The sequence below is a fragment of the Ochotona curzoniae genome, unplaced genomic scaffold, assembly GCF_017591425.1.
Source record: "Ochotona curzoniae isolate NIBS_2020 unplaced genomic scaffold, NIBS_Ocur_1.0 contig_1274, whole genome shotgun sequence".
Lineage (NCBI taxonomy): Eukaryota > Metazoa > Chordata > Mammalia > Lagomorpha > Ochotonidae > Ochotona > Ochotona curzoniae.
In genome coordinates this window covers 28112506-28126755 of record NW_024465023.1, presented here as the reverse complement: position 1 = coordinate 28126755, position 14250 = coordinate 28112506, and the positions used below count along the sequence as shown (strand labels likewise).

At 42.0% G+C, this 14250-nt stretch overlaps 1 protein-coding gene across 1 annotated transcript in view; it reads right to left on the bottom strand.

Annotated features, from left to right (window-relative positions):
- SMPX (small muscle protein X-linked) overlaps window positions 1-11862 on the bottom strand; it is a 59748-nt gene extending 47886 nt beyond the window's left edge. Inside the window, exons 1-2 of the mRNA XM_041002061.1 lie at window positions 11570-11862; window positions 7100-7156 (exon numbers count right to left, since the gene is read on the bottom strand). Coding sequence (XP_040857995.1) covers window positions 7100-7138 — 39 coding nt within the window. The 5' untranslated portion in view covers window positions 7139-7156; window positions 11570-11862. The remainder of the gene's footprint in view (window positions 1-7099; window positions 7157-11569) is intronic.
- Between the last annotated feature and the right edge of the window lie 2388 nt (window positions 11863-14250).

Below are 14250 nucleotides of genomic sequence, written 5' to 3'. Positions count from 1 at the left end.
AAAGAGAAATAAGAGAGTGGAGAAGGGGTAGAAGGAACCAAATTTGGGCATCAAAATGTTTTGTTCTAGACATGGATTAGGTAGCAAGAGAAAATTTTCCATTAGAGGCCACACATTCATAATGCAGAGGTCCTGTTAGCATTCCTTTAAATGTGTGATAAAGGAGTTCAGTTCCTTTGCACATGTACCTTAAGTTGAGTAAGCTGAGAGGTGGTGATTTGGTACTGGTGGTTTTTTTTTTTTTTTTTTTTTGTATTCCAAGATGATGACTGTAAGAATTGCTGACCACCAGGGAAGGAATACATCAGCCGAGTATAGAAAAGAGTTTAGAAGGCCGTTATTCCAGGGAACCGCGGTCACAGGCTTCCCTTCCCCATGTGTCAGAAAGACAGATGTGAAGCAGGGAGCTACAGAGGAAGAAGAGCCAGGAAGAGACGTGCAAGGGAATTTTAAACCTCCCCTTGATGTGGAAGCTGAAGCAGAGGTTGCTTCGGTCCTTATTTGGTGAAGAATATTGACTGGTGTCCCTCATTGGTGCAGTGGTGACTTCTTTGCCTGAGGGGCACACCAGAATTCTGTCCTTCCTGGGTCCCAGCCTGGACTCAGAGTGACTTACCGGGCTTGAAGCAAGTTCCTCCTTCCTCCTGTAACCATGGCAACCATCATTGACTGTCGGTGATTCACTTTATTTTGTATTTTTTTTTTAATTCCAATGCAACTTACTCGTTTTAAAAAATGATTTATTTATTTTTTATTGGAAAGGCAGATTTACAGAAAGAAGCAGAGACAGAGAGGAAGATCTTCCGTCTGCTTGTTCACTCCCCAAGTGGCACTATGGCCAGAGCTGAGCCAATCCAAAGCCAGGAGCCAGAAGTTTCTTCCATGTCTCCCATGCAAGTGCAGGGTCCCAAGGCTTTGGGCGCTCTACTGCTTTCCCACACCACAAGCAGAGAGCTGGATGGGAAATGGAACAGCTGGGATAAAAACCAGTGCCCATATGAGATCTCAGCACATGGAAGGCAAGGATTTAGCCACTAGGCTCTCTCGCCAGACCTGGAAATTTACTTTTAATATGACTTAAATTACAATAGGTTGCTCTCTCCTTCATTTCAAACCTCAGTTGTTTTCTTTAAAAGGCCTACACCCAGGCTTGGTAGCTATGATTACCCTTGAGATGGTTCACACTCAAATCCAGTTTTACTGTGTGCCAAGTGTGGGGACAGTAAGTAGGGATACTGTTGAGGGGAGTTCAGTGCCAAAGATGACAACAATCTATTTCTTGTCTCTTACAAAAGGATCTTCATGGAAACAATTTCACTGTACAAAGCCAAGATTTATTTAAGGGTGTGTGAGAGGCTTTGGGCCCTCTACTGCTTTCCCAGGCCACAAGCAGGAAGCTGGATGGGAAACGGAGCAGCTGGGATAAAAACCAGTGCCCATATGAAACTCTGCCATTGCCTACACCTACAATGTCAGGATACTCTTAAATAGCAGAATGATGGACTTATGGCTGTTCATGAAGAACTATGCTATTGTAATAATATAGGGGAAATCAGTGTGGGGAGGGGATTTAAGGAAAGGAAAGGAGAAATCCTAGAGCCTATGGAACAGTATCATACAATAAATAAGTTTTAAAAATTGTGAAAACTGTATTAATCTCTGAAAGTCATTGAATGAACATTATTAACTATATATAAAAAAGTAACTTCACCAGGAATGAGAGGCCCTAATTGCCTCTTAGTACATTTGACTCCTCCCAGCACTAGACATCACTGTAGGCTACAGAGGGGTTCTGGACACATTGAACACTGGGTTCTGCTCCTGACTCTCTTACCTACAAGCTATGGAATTTGAAAGAGGTTACTCACTGTTCCAAGTCTAACACTGTAATTCATATTTGTACTATGTACCTGGTAAACCTTGAAAAATCTCTAATTGTTATTGTCATCCAACTAGAATGCCTTAGAAGTCACTGTTAACAATACAGACTGTGAGGAGCTAGTCAGAGGTGTGGGGTCATTTAACATGACACCCTTTCTTTGCAGATCACATAGCAAAACTGAGACGAGGGCACAGAGCTCTTGTCCAATCACCCACGAAGCTCTCAGATCTCATGGTAGAGAACAAACAATAGACACTAAGCTTCCTTTGATTAGTGGTAGAGAGAAAAAAAAAATACAGTGACAACCCAGAGAAGATCATCTGTGCAAGAGTTGGGGTTCTGGGTAGGCCAATGGCAGTTCCCCAAAGGGGTGTGTTCAGGACTAAGAGGTGGGAGGGGCAGATGCTTCCAGTGGCAAGTGTCATTTAGTCTCATTAGAGAGATTCACCAAGCAGATCGCTGATGGGATTAGGTTTCGCAGAAGCTCTAACTATCCCCACCACATGTCATGTCAAATTCTTTCATCAGGAGAGAACAGGCCCAGAATTCCAAGTGTACTGATGTCACCCTGGTTGCAACCCCATGCCCTTCAACAGTGGAACGTTAAAAGAAAATACATGAATATAGAATCAGGGTTGGCAAATTGCATCCCATGGACCAAATCCATTTCACCACCTGATTCTTAATTACTTTCCAGTGGGACTCAGCCACATTAATTGATTTTCATATTGTTTGTGGCTGCCTTGTGGTATAAAGACAGTGTTGAGCAGCTGGAATGGAACAAACAACTCACAGAGCCTGAAATATTTATTATCTCATCCTTTATAGAAAAGGTTTGCCAGCTTCTGGTCTAGAACTGGGAGCAGCTGCTGAGAGATAAAGGCCCTCTCCAGGCTATAGAAGCACAAATGGATTCTTTCAGTATATTTTTATATCCCTGGATGAGATTTAGTTAATGAAACTGAAAACAAACATAGCCTTAGAATTACCTTACAATTCAAAAGACATCTCCTCTTCAGTGTGGATGTGAATGATAACTTTTCACCTATCCCAAGGATACATCTAGTTCTGGACTCCTCTGGTTCTTGTGCATGGAGAAATTGGAGCCAGTCAGAGAGAAAGCAAGGCCATATCATGCATTATTTGGATAGTTAAAAGAGCCATCTCTTCTTATTTAAAAAAAGTTATTTTATTTGAAAGGCAGAATCACAGAGAGGAGGAGAGAGCACGAGAGATGGAGATCTTCCATCCACTGATTCAATCTCCAAATAGCTGCAGTACTGGAGCTGAGCTGATCCAAAGCCAGAAGCCAGAAGTTTCCCCCTGGGTCTCCCATGAGTGTGCAGGGTCCCAAGGCTCTTAGGCCATTTTCTGCTGCTTTCCCAGGCCAAAAGCATGGAGCTGGATTGGAAGGCACCCATATGGGATGGCGGCACTGAGCGTGGATGCTTAACCTACTATGCCATGATGCTAGCCCCTGAAGAGCCATCTCTTAGGAAATTTGTACACTACAAATCAGGAAGTTGCCATGTATTATTTTGTATGTCCATTATAACAACCCCACTAACTAGTATGATAATGTTCGTTTTATAGAAAAATAATGTTCCCACTGCAGAGCGAACCTGGGGAACAGAGATTTCAGATTCTTTGATTTTGTATTTTCTAACACACATAGATGCAGTAATCAAACTCTTTAAATACGTTAATTATCCTTTAACAACATCCCATAAACCTAGTATTGGAAGGTATTATATTTAAACTCTTTTTAAAAGATTAATTTTAGTTATTTGAAAAGCAGAGTTACAATGAGAGCGATATGGAGAGAGAGAGAGAGAGACAGATCTTCCATCGGCTGGTTCACTCTCCAAATGACTGCAATGACCAGGGTTGGGACAGGCTGAAGCTAAGAACAAAGAAAGAGCTCTCTCCAGATCTCCCAGGTGGATGGAAGGGCCCAAAGACTTAAGCTATCCTCCACTGCTTTCCCAGGCACATTACCAGGGAACGAGGTTAGAAACAGAGCAGTTGAGACCTTAAAAAGTGCCCATATGGGATGCCAGCATTGCAGTGAGTGACTTAACTCTAGGCCCATCACTAGGAACTCTTGAACTAGATGATGATAATGATGATGACAATAGATAAAATGTTTTAAGCAATCAGCCAGGCACTGTTCCATGCATTTACTTCTATCAAACGTCTAACACTCACAGCAGCTGTATACAATAGGTACTGATTAATTCCCATATCTATCGATAAGAAAACTCAGGCATAAAGAGGCTATGCAATTTGCCCTAAATAATGCAATTAGTAAGTACTGGAGGCTATGAGATCCTCAGACATGGAGATCAGGTATCACTTCAGCTTTGTATACCCTATGCTTAGCACTGTGCCCAACACATCTTATGTACCAAGGAAACAACAGTTGGACTGGGTAAGATAGGCTTATAATAAACAAGAATTGATTAGAGTACATTGAGTAGAAGATTTAAAAGATTTTAGCAGTATTTACGCAATGAGGGTACTCCCTCATCAGTTTCTATTTGTTCCAGACAGGGCCATAACCTAATTAATGTTCCTACTTTAAACTATCATTCACAGTGTAACTATTTTCATATTTTATTTAATGTGCCCTGCATAAGATTAATGCCAATATGACAGGAAAATATCAGATAGTACTGATCTTATTTAGCCACAAGAAATAATATTCCATTTGAAGGTGCATTAAATTGGGCTTTTCATGCGGCATAAAATACATTGAAAGAAGCATCTATAAGGAATCCCTGTTTTTCCTTTGCTGATGGAGTCGATGGTATTTTTTTTTTCATAATCAGTAAAATAATAGCTACTGAGATTAGTCAACTGCAGCTTTTTCAATACTGTGAATCTAAAACTAGGTCAGGATTGAATTTAGTAAATAAAATCCAGGCATTTGCAGTGTAGACTTAAGGGAGGGCAGGTAGCACAGTGGAAGAAAACAGCACAGCTTCAGCTTTAAAAGGGAGAGAAGCAAAGGAAACCCAAGAGAGAGCAGTGGTCTGTGTTCTGCAAAACTAGAAGGGAGCTTTATGGTTGGTGTTTCAGCAACTTCAAATGCATGGATTAAATGACCTTATTTATCATAACTTTAGCATAAAGCATTTCAAAAACAGTTATAATACTGGCTGACAGTATCTTATGCTATTTGAAGCATCTCATACATGAATACCTAGGAGGTGAGTACTATTACTATTTCCACTTTCCACATGTGAGGAAAGTGAGGGAGGTAAAGTCACTTTTCACTTACCTTACACAAGTACAAAATGGATTAAGAACCACAACAATATGTTTTCAGATCCCTTGTGTAGGGTGAAAAAGAAGAATCAAAAGACTCAAAAGTGTCCATACATCTGAAAGATAAAATAAGCTCCATTCTCATTGACAGGATGTGTAAGAGGCTCACCACAGAGATGCCAGAAGGCTAAATGAGACAATGCAGAATAGAATCCTAGCTCAATATAAAGGCCCTTCATTGGCAGTTTGTTCAATGACAGATTTGCAAGTATTGTTGCACATCCTGCCTCTAAAGAACCTCTTCAATTTTACAACCTCTTCAGTTTTAGCCATGACAGGGAAAGTATCTGTCCCTCCAAGCCATTACCACCACTTGTGTGGTCTAGGGATTTGTAAAACCCTCAGTGACATGTTTACAACGTGTCTACACACACACATCTCTCTAAAATACAATCAATTATTTGTGACTGTTTACACTGCCATGGTATATTGCATCAAAAATATTCAGGAACTTCTCCATGTCTACAGTACTCAGAAAAGGCCAGGATGAAGCAAGTGTTTAGCCCTAGCAATTGAGAGACCCTCAACCCACATCAGAGTTCCTGGGTTCAATTCCTGGTTCCAACTCCTGACTCCAGCTTCCTGTCGATGCAGACCTTGAGAGGCAGCCATGATAGCTCATGTAATTGAGTTCCTGCTGTCTCTCTGGGAGACCTGGATTAAGTTCCTAACTCCTGGCTCTTGCCCCGGGCCCAGCCCCTGCCAGTGTATATATTTGGGGAGTGAAACAGCAAATGGAAACGTTATCTCTCTTTATCTCTCCATCTCTGCCTCCAAAAGATTTTCTTAGGATATTTTTAAAAATCCTGTGGATAGACCAGGAGAGTTCCTTTCATGATAGCAGATTGGCTCCATGCTGATGGAAAGAAAAGATGGTTTCTTACAAGGAAGCATTGAACTCAGTCTCAAAGTGAGAGCCATTTGAAAGTCAAACACAGAGTCCTAAAGAGAAATAAGTCATGAGTAAAAACAAATGCTGAAAATTATTTGCCTAATTGTATTTTTGTTTCAGAAAGCCTGCTTCCTTTCCCTTTTTGGTGGATGACACTTAAGACAGCTTAAACAACCAAAGAATATGTTTTTTGGGATGTCATAAGGAGAACTAATAGTATGTGGACTTTTAAAGTTAAATTCCCAGGCCTGGCGCGGTGGCGCAAGTGGTTAAGGTCCTCGCCTTGAATGTGCTGGGATCCCATATGGGCTCCGGTTCTAATCCCAGCAGCTCCACTTCCCATTCAACTCCCTTCTTGTGGCCTGGGAAAGCAGTCAAGAATGGTCCAGAACATTGGGACCCTGCATGCGTGTGGGAGATCTGGAAAGAAATTCCAGGCTCCTGGCTTCGGATCGGCACAGCACTGGCCGTTGCGGCCACTTGAGGAGTGAATTGATGGACGGAAGATCTTCCTCTCTGTCTCTCCTCCTCTCTGTATATCTGCCTTTCCAATAAAAATAAATAAATCTTTTTTTAAAAAAATAAAGTTAGATTCCCAAGTCTTGGGAAGATCTTGACTACCAAAAGATAGTATTTTGAGAAAGCCATATTTTAAACAGATGGGTCAACAGTTACTCATTGATAGGTCCATCATATACACAAATGGAAATTGAACATCCTATCCAATAAACATACCAAAACATACACATCAAACTCACAGACCTACATTCTTATAGAAAACAACTTAATTATCATTCATAACCTTTGTCTAATAATTCAATTGTGCTTTACTGGTCTTCTTTTTCGATTATACCTTTCAAGTCTCACAAAGAGACACTTTTCTTCTTGAAGATTATAATCATCAGTTAGGGGTGAACAATCACAAAAAAAAGGATGACCTATTAAACACATTGCAGTCATAGAGCGGGTGTGAAAACACAAGCATGCTTACTTACCTGGATGGCTCTGACATTGGAAACTGGTTGTTTCGACATATTCACACGGTCTTATCCCTAAAACAAAATCAAGCCACTGTTAGAGGTGGCAGCCTTCAGATTCTCAGCCATGATCAATTAGAATGTAACTCATGACTCAACTAGGCAGTCACCTCTTTCACTGGCCATATATTCTTTCAGTCTCAGTTTCCCTTGTTACTTAGAGACTCTCCTTCCCAATGTCTCGGGCAGCAGGAACACTAGAACACCTAGATAAATCATTCAAGAGGAGAAATGCTGAGATGCCTTGCCCTGATGCTAATGATAGGCAATCAGAAACTTGAAAGGCGCTATCACCTCCTTCCCTGCCCTCCTGACCCTCTGCCAAGAGCAGCAAAGCAAAGAGCTAGTGGGAATAAAACACCTTTGTCTAGGGCCTCAGAAACTCTCTGCTTGAAACTGAACTACGGATCTGAATTGGTTACAGCCCTGGTGCCCACTCAGTTCATTGCAAATGCCTTCTCTTCATCAGACACCCATGAAGAAATGACCTGCGTCCACTTGCGGACTGCTATGGTGCTCTCAGTGTGCTGAGCACTGAGTCCTGAGCACTGAACATGCGCCTGTTCTACCCAGAGAGTTGGGAAGCAAGGCACTCCAAGAACCTGGGTCACGACTTCCTGCTCTTGTGTGTTCCCCCCCAGGCCTCCTGCAGACTGCCTCACAACAGAGTAGAGGCTGTGAAAGCTGTGGCAGCAACAAGCTTTGCCTGTTTTTTTTTTTTTTTTCAACAGATGGTTTCAGAAGGCAAATAGGACTTCCAAGACTAAGTCACATCCTCAGGACGTACAAGAGCTTCCTCCCCAAGGGACTTCTTCCTTTCTTTCAGCATGTGAGACCTAGAGCACTGTGATAAAGCACATTTGGGCCTAGAAGCTGGGATTTGCTGTGGCTCAGGGGAACTCTGGCCCGTTTTCACAGCTTGATCTAGTAAATGTGAACAGGACCAATTGCAAGTTATAAATTCATTGAACGAGAGACATACTGTGTCCTGAACTCAAACTTTAAATAGATGGACTATATTATGTTGACTAATGTAAGCTCATAAAGTTCATGGAAAATAGAATTAGAACATAGTTTGAGGGTGATTGGCCTAGTGGTTCAGATGCCAGTTAAGACATATGCCTCCCATGTTAGATGGCCTGGGTTCAATTCTTAGTTTGCAGAGAGCTTACATTTGAGTCATTGCTTTGCTCTGGATTCTAGCTTCCTGCCAGTGCTGACCCTGGGAAGCAATAAATGAGGATTCGCATAGTTTGTTTCCTGCCACCCGCATTGGAGCTCTGGTTTCACTGAGCTCCTGCCTCCTGCCTTCTGGCTGTTATGGGCATTTGGGGAGAAAACCACCAAATGGGAGCGTGCTTCCTCTCTCTCACATATGATACACACACACACACACACACACACACACACACACACACACATTCACCTTTCTTTCCCCTGTTTCAATACATTTATTTTGGTGCAAAAATTTTGAAATCTGTGCATATGTTTCCATAATACACATTTTCCAACAGACTTTTAAAGTACCTTCATATGTGTTAACCTGCGAGTAAACACAGAACGTAATGTTAGCCTTTGCTACAAGTCTTGTGTAGCCTTTGCAGTGTCATTTGACACTTATAGACACGTTTCCTCTTGCTTGAATTTTACCTCCCTCATGGATTGTAGTTTGAGGGAAAATGACATGATGTGCTTGAAAAGGTCTCGTGGACTACAAAGCACGATGCAAATATTGATTGCTTCAATACCATTGTCACGTAGCTAATGACTTTTGAGTGCTCTGTAGAAATCAAAGATCTGAGAAGAACCTGAAAACCTTGAAGGCTTTCTTTTGCGATCTCTAAAACCTTAGGCTTTGTTATATGCAGCTAAACAACTGTATAATTTTTAAACCTCTAAAATTAATATATATCCATATATTTAGTTTTTGGAGCTATATACATGAAAACACTGGAATTTTAAAAATGTTTCTCCTGAATGGTTTGGTAATATATTCAGTTTCTCTGAATAAGATCCTAAGTAGAATTGCTTTTTATTTTGGTATTTAGAATTGCTACTAAATTAGGAAACATTAAGATGTGAACATTCAGGGATATATTTGATCCTGTGATATGTGTCAAGTAGATTGATGTCTTGCATTCAGAGTCAAAGAGAAGAGGATTTTTAATTTTTGAATCTAGGACACTCAGCTCAATTTCAAAATGAGAAGTGTGGTGGCTTAATTTTTTAATGCTTGTAGTCCTTAAAAATCTACTACAAGTTGTGCAAAATTCTTATTCTCACAGTATTTTAAATATCACACTGTATGCTGTTCTTGTTTGTACAGCTTATGTGTAATTGCTATCGGCAGCTATTAAAGAGTTACTTTATAGCAATAAGAAACATGGGAATCAGGAAAGGTGTGTTGCTATGACAGGATGAAATATCCAAAAATATGTTATCCAGTGGAGGACTGTGTTGCATCGATGTTTCCAAAAGCAAGCTGATTGAATCCAGCACAATAGCCTAGTGGCTAAAGTTTTTGCCTTGCACGAGCCAGGATCCCAGGATCCCATATGAGCGCCCATATGTCCCAGCTGCTCCATTTCCCATCCAGCTCCCTACCTGTGGCCTGGGAAAGCAGTCGAGGATGGGCCAAAGCCTTGGGACCCGGCGCCCATGTGGGAAACCCAAAGGAGGCTCCTGGCTCCTGGCTCCTGGCTTCAGATCAGCTCAGCTCTGGCCATTGCAGCCACTGAGGGAGTGAACCAACAGACATAAGATCTTTCTGTCTCTCCTTCTCTTTGTAAATCTGAATTTCTATTAAAAAATAAATCTTTTTTAAAAAGCAAGCCAATTTTACTATTTAAGTGAAATGATTATATTCACAAAGCCGGATTGCTTTGGCTTTTTGATGGCCCTATGAACCAAATGAATGCCTGGGCCTTGTGTCATGTGCACTTTTAGCATATTCATTTACATACAAATGTCTACTTCACTTACATGTCAATCTTCGATTGAGGCATCTACAGAAAGTTGGTCAGCTCCCAGCTCTCGTTCCTCGCAGTCAGGTTAGATAGTGTTTGTGTAAATCAGTTCAGCGGCAGCTGCTGCTGTCCTCATTATTTGCAGAGAAATCAGGGCAAAGCACACTGATGAATAAAAATAGACAGTGTGTTCCCTGGCTGTTTCCTTGGCCCTGCAATCACCTCCATCAGGGATGCAGCGTGAGGGACACACCTTGCCTCTTCATGTGCGTTAGTCAAACTCTCCCACCAGGGCCCCTGCCTTTCAGGCCAAGAGGTCCCTCTTGCTGCACATGATTACCGTGTCTCCTGGCTCGGGCTAAAATTTGGAGGCACAGCGTGTTCAACAAGGCATCCATTGACTTTTACAAAGCCCATTGGATGGTGGAAATGCTCACCAGCTGCACACAGCTGAAGGGGTTGAGCAGTTTTGTAAGTCAGTGAGGGTATTTAATGATTTGTGGGCTATGTCCCAAGGCCCCGCTGGTTTCTGATGGAGCAGTATCTGCTATCTGACTTCCAGAGCATACTCCTCAACTTACAAAAAGTTCATCAGCATTAATGCCACTCATTTTTTTTTTAAAGGATGCCAAGCCAAAAAGAAAAAAAAAAAATCAATAGTTGGAAAGAAGGGCTTGGTTTGTTCTTTTAAAAGGTCAAGAAAACAGATAAAGCTCCATCCCTATGGGAATTATCTCCTGTCCTGCAGCTAAAAATAGTTCCTAAGATGGGTGTACGAAGATATTTGGGTGTAGAAAGATGCTCAGCTGTCTGGACTGACTGGCTCCTCAGTCCCTCTGCCTTAAACATGCTGAGTGGGGAGAGGTGCTCTTCAATGTCGTGCTTCGGAAGCTGGTGCCCACAGAGGCCCTGCACTGAGGGCTGCCCTCTGCCTGGCTGGGCATGGGAGAAGGGCAGTCCGAGGCAAGCTTTTGCAAAGGTGGTCGAGTCTGCGTACACTTTAGCACTGAGTTCAGGTATTTTCAGCTGTGCTGTGTGAACAGCTCTGGCAATAGCTCACATTTAAGTAAACCAGAGAATTAGCGTTATGCTTTTTTTTCCCTCCCCCAAATCTACAGATTCTTTCCTAGCTCCAAACGGTCTAATCTTTCTTTCACGGCCCTAACCCTGGCCGCCACAGCTTCAAGGTCACAGCACTACCTGGATATGAATGAAAACTACCTTTAGCTCAATAGTCTTTGAACACATCACATACACGCGCGTGCACACGCGCATACACACACACACACTTAAAATTGTTACAGCAGAAACAAAATATCACACATGAACAGTGAATGAATACACAAGAAGGCTGTGTCCACTGGTCAGAAGCCTCTAAAGTTATAAGTAGTCACTTGAAGTTAGAAATCAAGGAAATTTACTTTAAAAAGCCTAGTTGCCCGAGCTGGATCCTTTGGCTTACCTGCTCTGTGTGTCTGTCACTGCCTAAGGCAGCCAGGTGCGAGAATACAAAGCTCCTTGGAGGATGGAAGGGGCGTCCGGTGTCCTCTGTGCTGCGATCTCGACTCCGATGCTTCTCATGTGGCTGAGCTAGCTTGAGTATTCTGTGCCTCTCCCAGTAGTGAGAGCTGCTCCTGGCTTAGAGCTGGAGGGGAACTCAGTTTAAGGCTAAGTGTTAAAGAGAATTCCTCTCATAGCTTGCAGTTGTTCTTCCTAAATATAGAGTTTGATACAAGCCATACGCTGGCTGCCTCCAAAAGGCTTGACCGTGCGGAAAGCAGGGCTCAGATGTCAGCTGGGAGGTGGTTACGGTATCTTACTGCCCTCCTAATCTTCCAGAGGACACAGTCTGCATTCTCTCACATACTCTGAGGGTTATAGTGAACTTTGAGAAGTAGGAGAAGTCTATCTTTAGCTTTGCTACCTAGAGGCCAGAAGATGAGATGTGTTCAGTAAGTCTTTAGCTGGGGGGAGGTGGGGGGTTAGCAACATGGTCCTGTGCTCCTTGGCAAGGGTTACTGACAATAAACAGGGTTTGCCCCCTAGTTTGGTCATGCGGGAGCTGTCAGAGTTATTTAATAATCAGCATTCAATAAGTCAGCAGAGGATGAGAAAGTATGCTATTATATTGAACTACAGGGTGCAGCCCCTTTTGTAGAACAGAACTGATCAGAGTGCAACAAAATGGTTCCAGGGCCCCTAATCCTTGCCCGCTTTGCTCTCCAGCCTCTGCTGGTGGCAATAGCTAGCCTGAGAGCACAAAAGACCACAGAATAAAAGCAAGGGCAATGCCTATTTTCTGCTGAGTGACAAGAGCCACAACCAGGTAAAAACTTTTTTTTTAAAGCAGAAGACTGCCAAATTTTCCTTAGGCATGTGGTCAGTGTTTTGTAATATTACTTGGATTTTTGAAAAACTTCTCAGTCTCTGAAATTACCTATACCTAGAACTTGCCTTTACAGAGGTGTTAAACAGCACACACATTTAAAGTACACTCTGTACAAAAGTCCTAACATCAGGCATCTTACCAAGCGGCATGCTTTTGGTACAGGCAGACAGAAAGTTCCCATCAGAACTTCCAAGGAAGCCACCACATCAGGCTTCCTTGCCGCTGAATGCACTTCAGATGGATGTAGTTGGTTGGTTTTGAGTTCTAAAAAAAAAAAAAAAAAAAAAAAAAAAAAAAAAAAATTAAATAAAGAAATAAATAAATAAAATTCAGGGGCTGAATCCTCACCTTGAAAGCTCTGGGATCCTATATGGGTGCTTCTTTGTGTCCCAACTATTCCACTTCGCTTCCATCTCCCTGCTTGTGGCCTGGGAGGGCAGTACAGGATGGCTCAAAACTTTGGGACCTTGTACCCATGTGGGAGACCTGGAAGAATTTTCTGCTAGCTCCTTGCTTCAGATAAGCTCAACTCAGCTCCAACTATTGCCTGAGTTTGAGGAGTGAACCAGCCAATGGAAGATCTTTGTCTTTGCTTCCCCTTCTCTGAAAATCTGCCTTTCCAATAAAAATAAATAAATCTTACAGAAAAAAAAAAAAAGAAAACCAGCTTTCTGGAAGTTCAGCAGATAACTGTGGTTCATTGCAGCTTGATGTTCACCATTAATTTCTGAAACAATGGTGGCTGTAAAATTCAATCTATAGATCACACTTGCAGATCATGTGGCGCTAAAAGGGACTTATTTATACACCAGAGAAGAGAATACAGTGAGCACCTTAGTAGGTCCCCAGGTAGTCTGAGCTCTGCAGCTGACTGAAGCTGACCCTTCCCCATGGACCGACAAGAGCAATGAGCTATATTTGACACCTTGCCATGCAATCATTCCATACGTTTTTGCCAAATTCCTTTTGCTGCAATGTCACCTCCCCCTTACCCCTGCCTCACAGAAGCCACTGCTGACATGTTTGTTAAGGAAAGTACTTCTGGCATCCATGTCTTATACCTTGGGCTGGTCCTTGGGCTTCTGTGGGAAGATTGAAGAATTAAGCTGAGCTGTATAATCTGCCAAGGGGGTTGTTGGCAAAAACAAGATTCACTTCATTCCTACATGCATGCCTTCATCCATCCTACACTTATATAAAGAGCAGTAGGATACCTAATGGCATCTTATGTCTAAGCAATCCTTATTCAATTGCAAAATAATTTCATTTGTTTTATTTCATTTATTGCTTCCAACATCTCTATGGGCTGAGTGTTCTCACTTGCCTGTGGGCCTCCACATAAATACAGTAAATATATATTATCAATTAGATTATATTTAACCGCAAGTAACAATACCTATCAATGGCTTAATAAATAAAGTCATTTAATCATCTCATTATTGTAGGAACTGAAGGAAGGCAGTTCTGGGATGGTTTAGAACTTCTAAAAAATCAAAAATGCTTAGGCTCTTTTCAGGTTTTCTACTCTGTCACTCTCAACAAGACAGCTTTTCTGCCTCATGCTTGTTTACTGCATGTCCCCAAAATGGCTGCCACAGCTCCGAGAATCAAGATATTTCATGAACATCCAGAGAAAAAGAGATACAGTGATGGTCAGATGGTACTTTTCTTTGTAGCTAAGAAATTCTTTCGAGAAGACCCCCACTGACTCTTGCTTACATCGTGTTAAAACTAGGTATCATGGCTACAAAGAA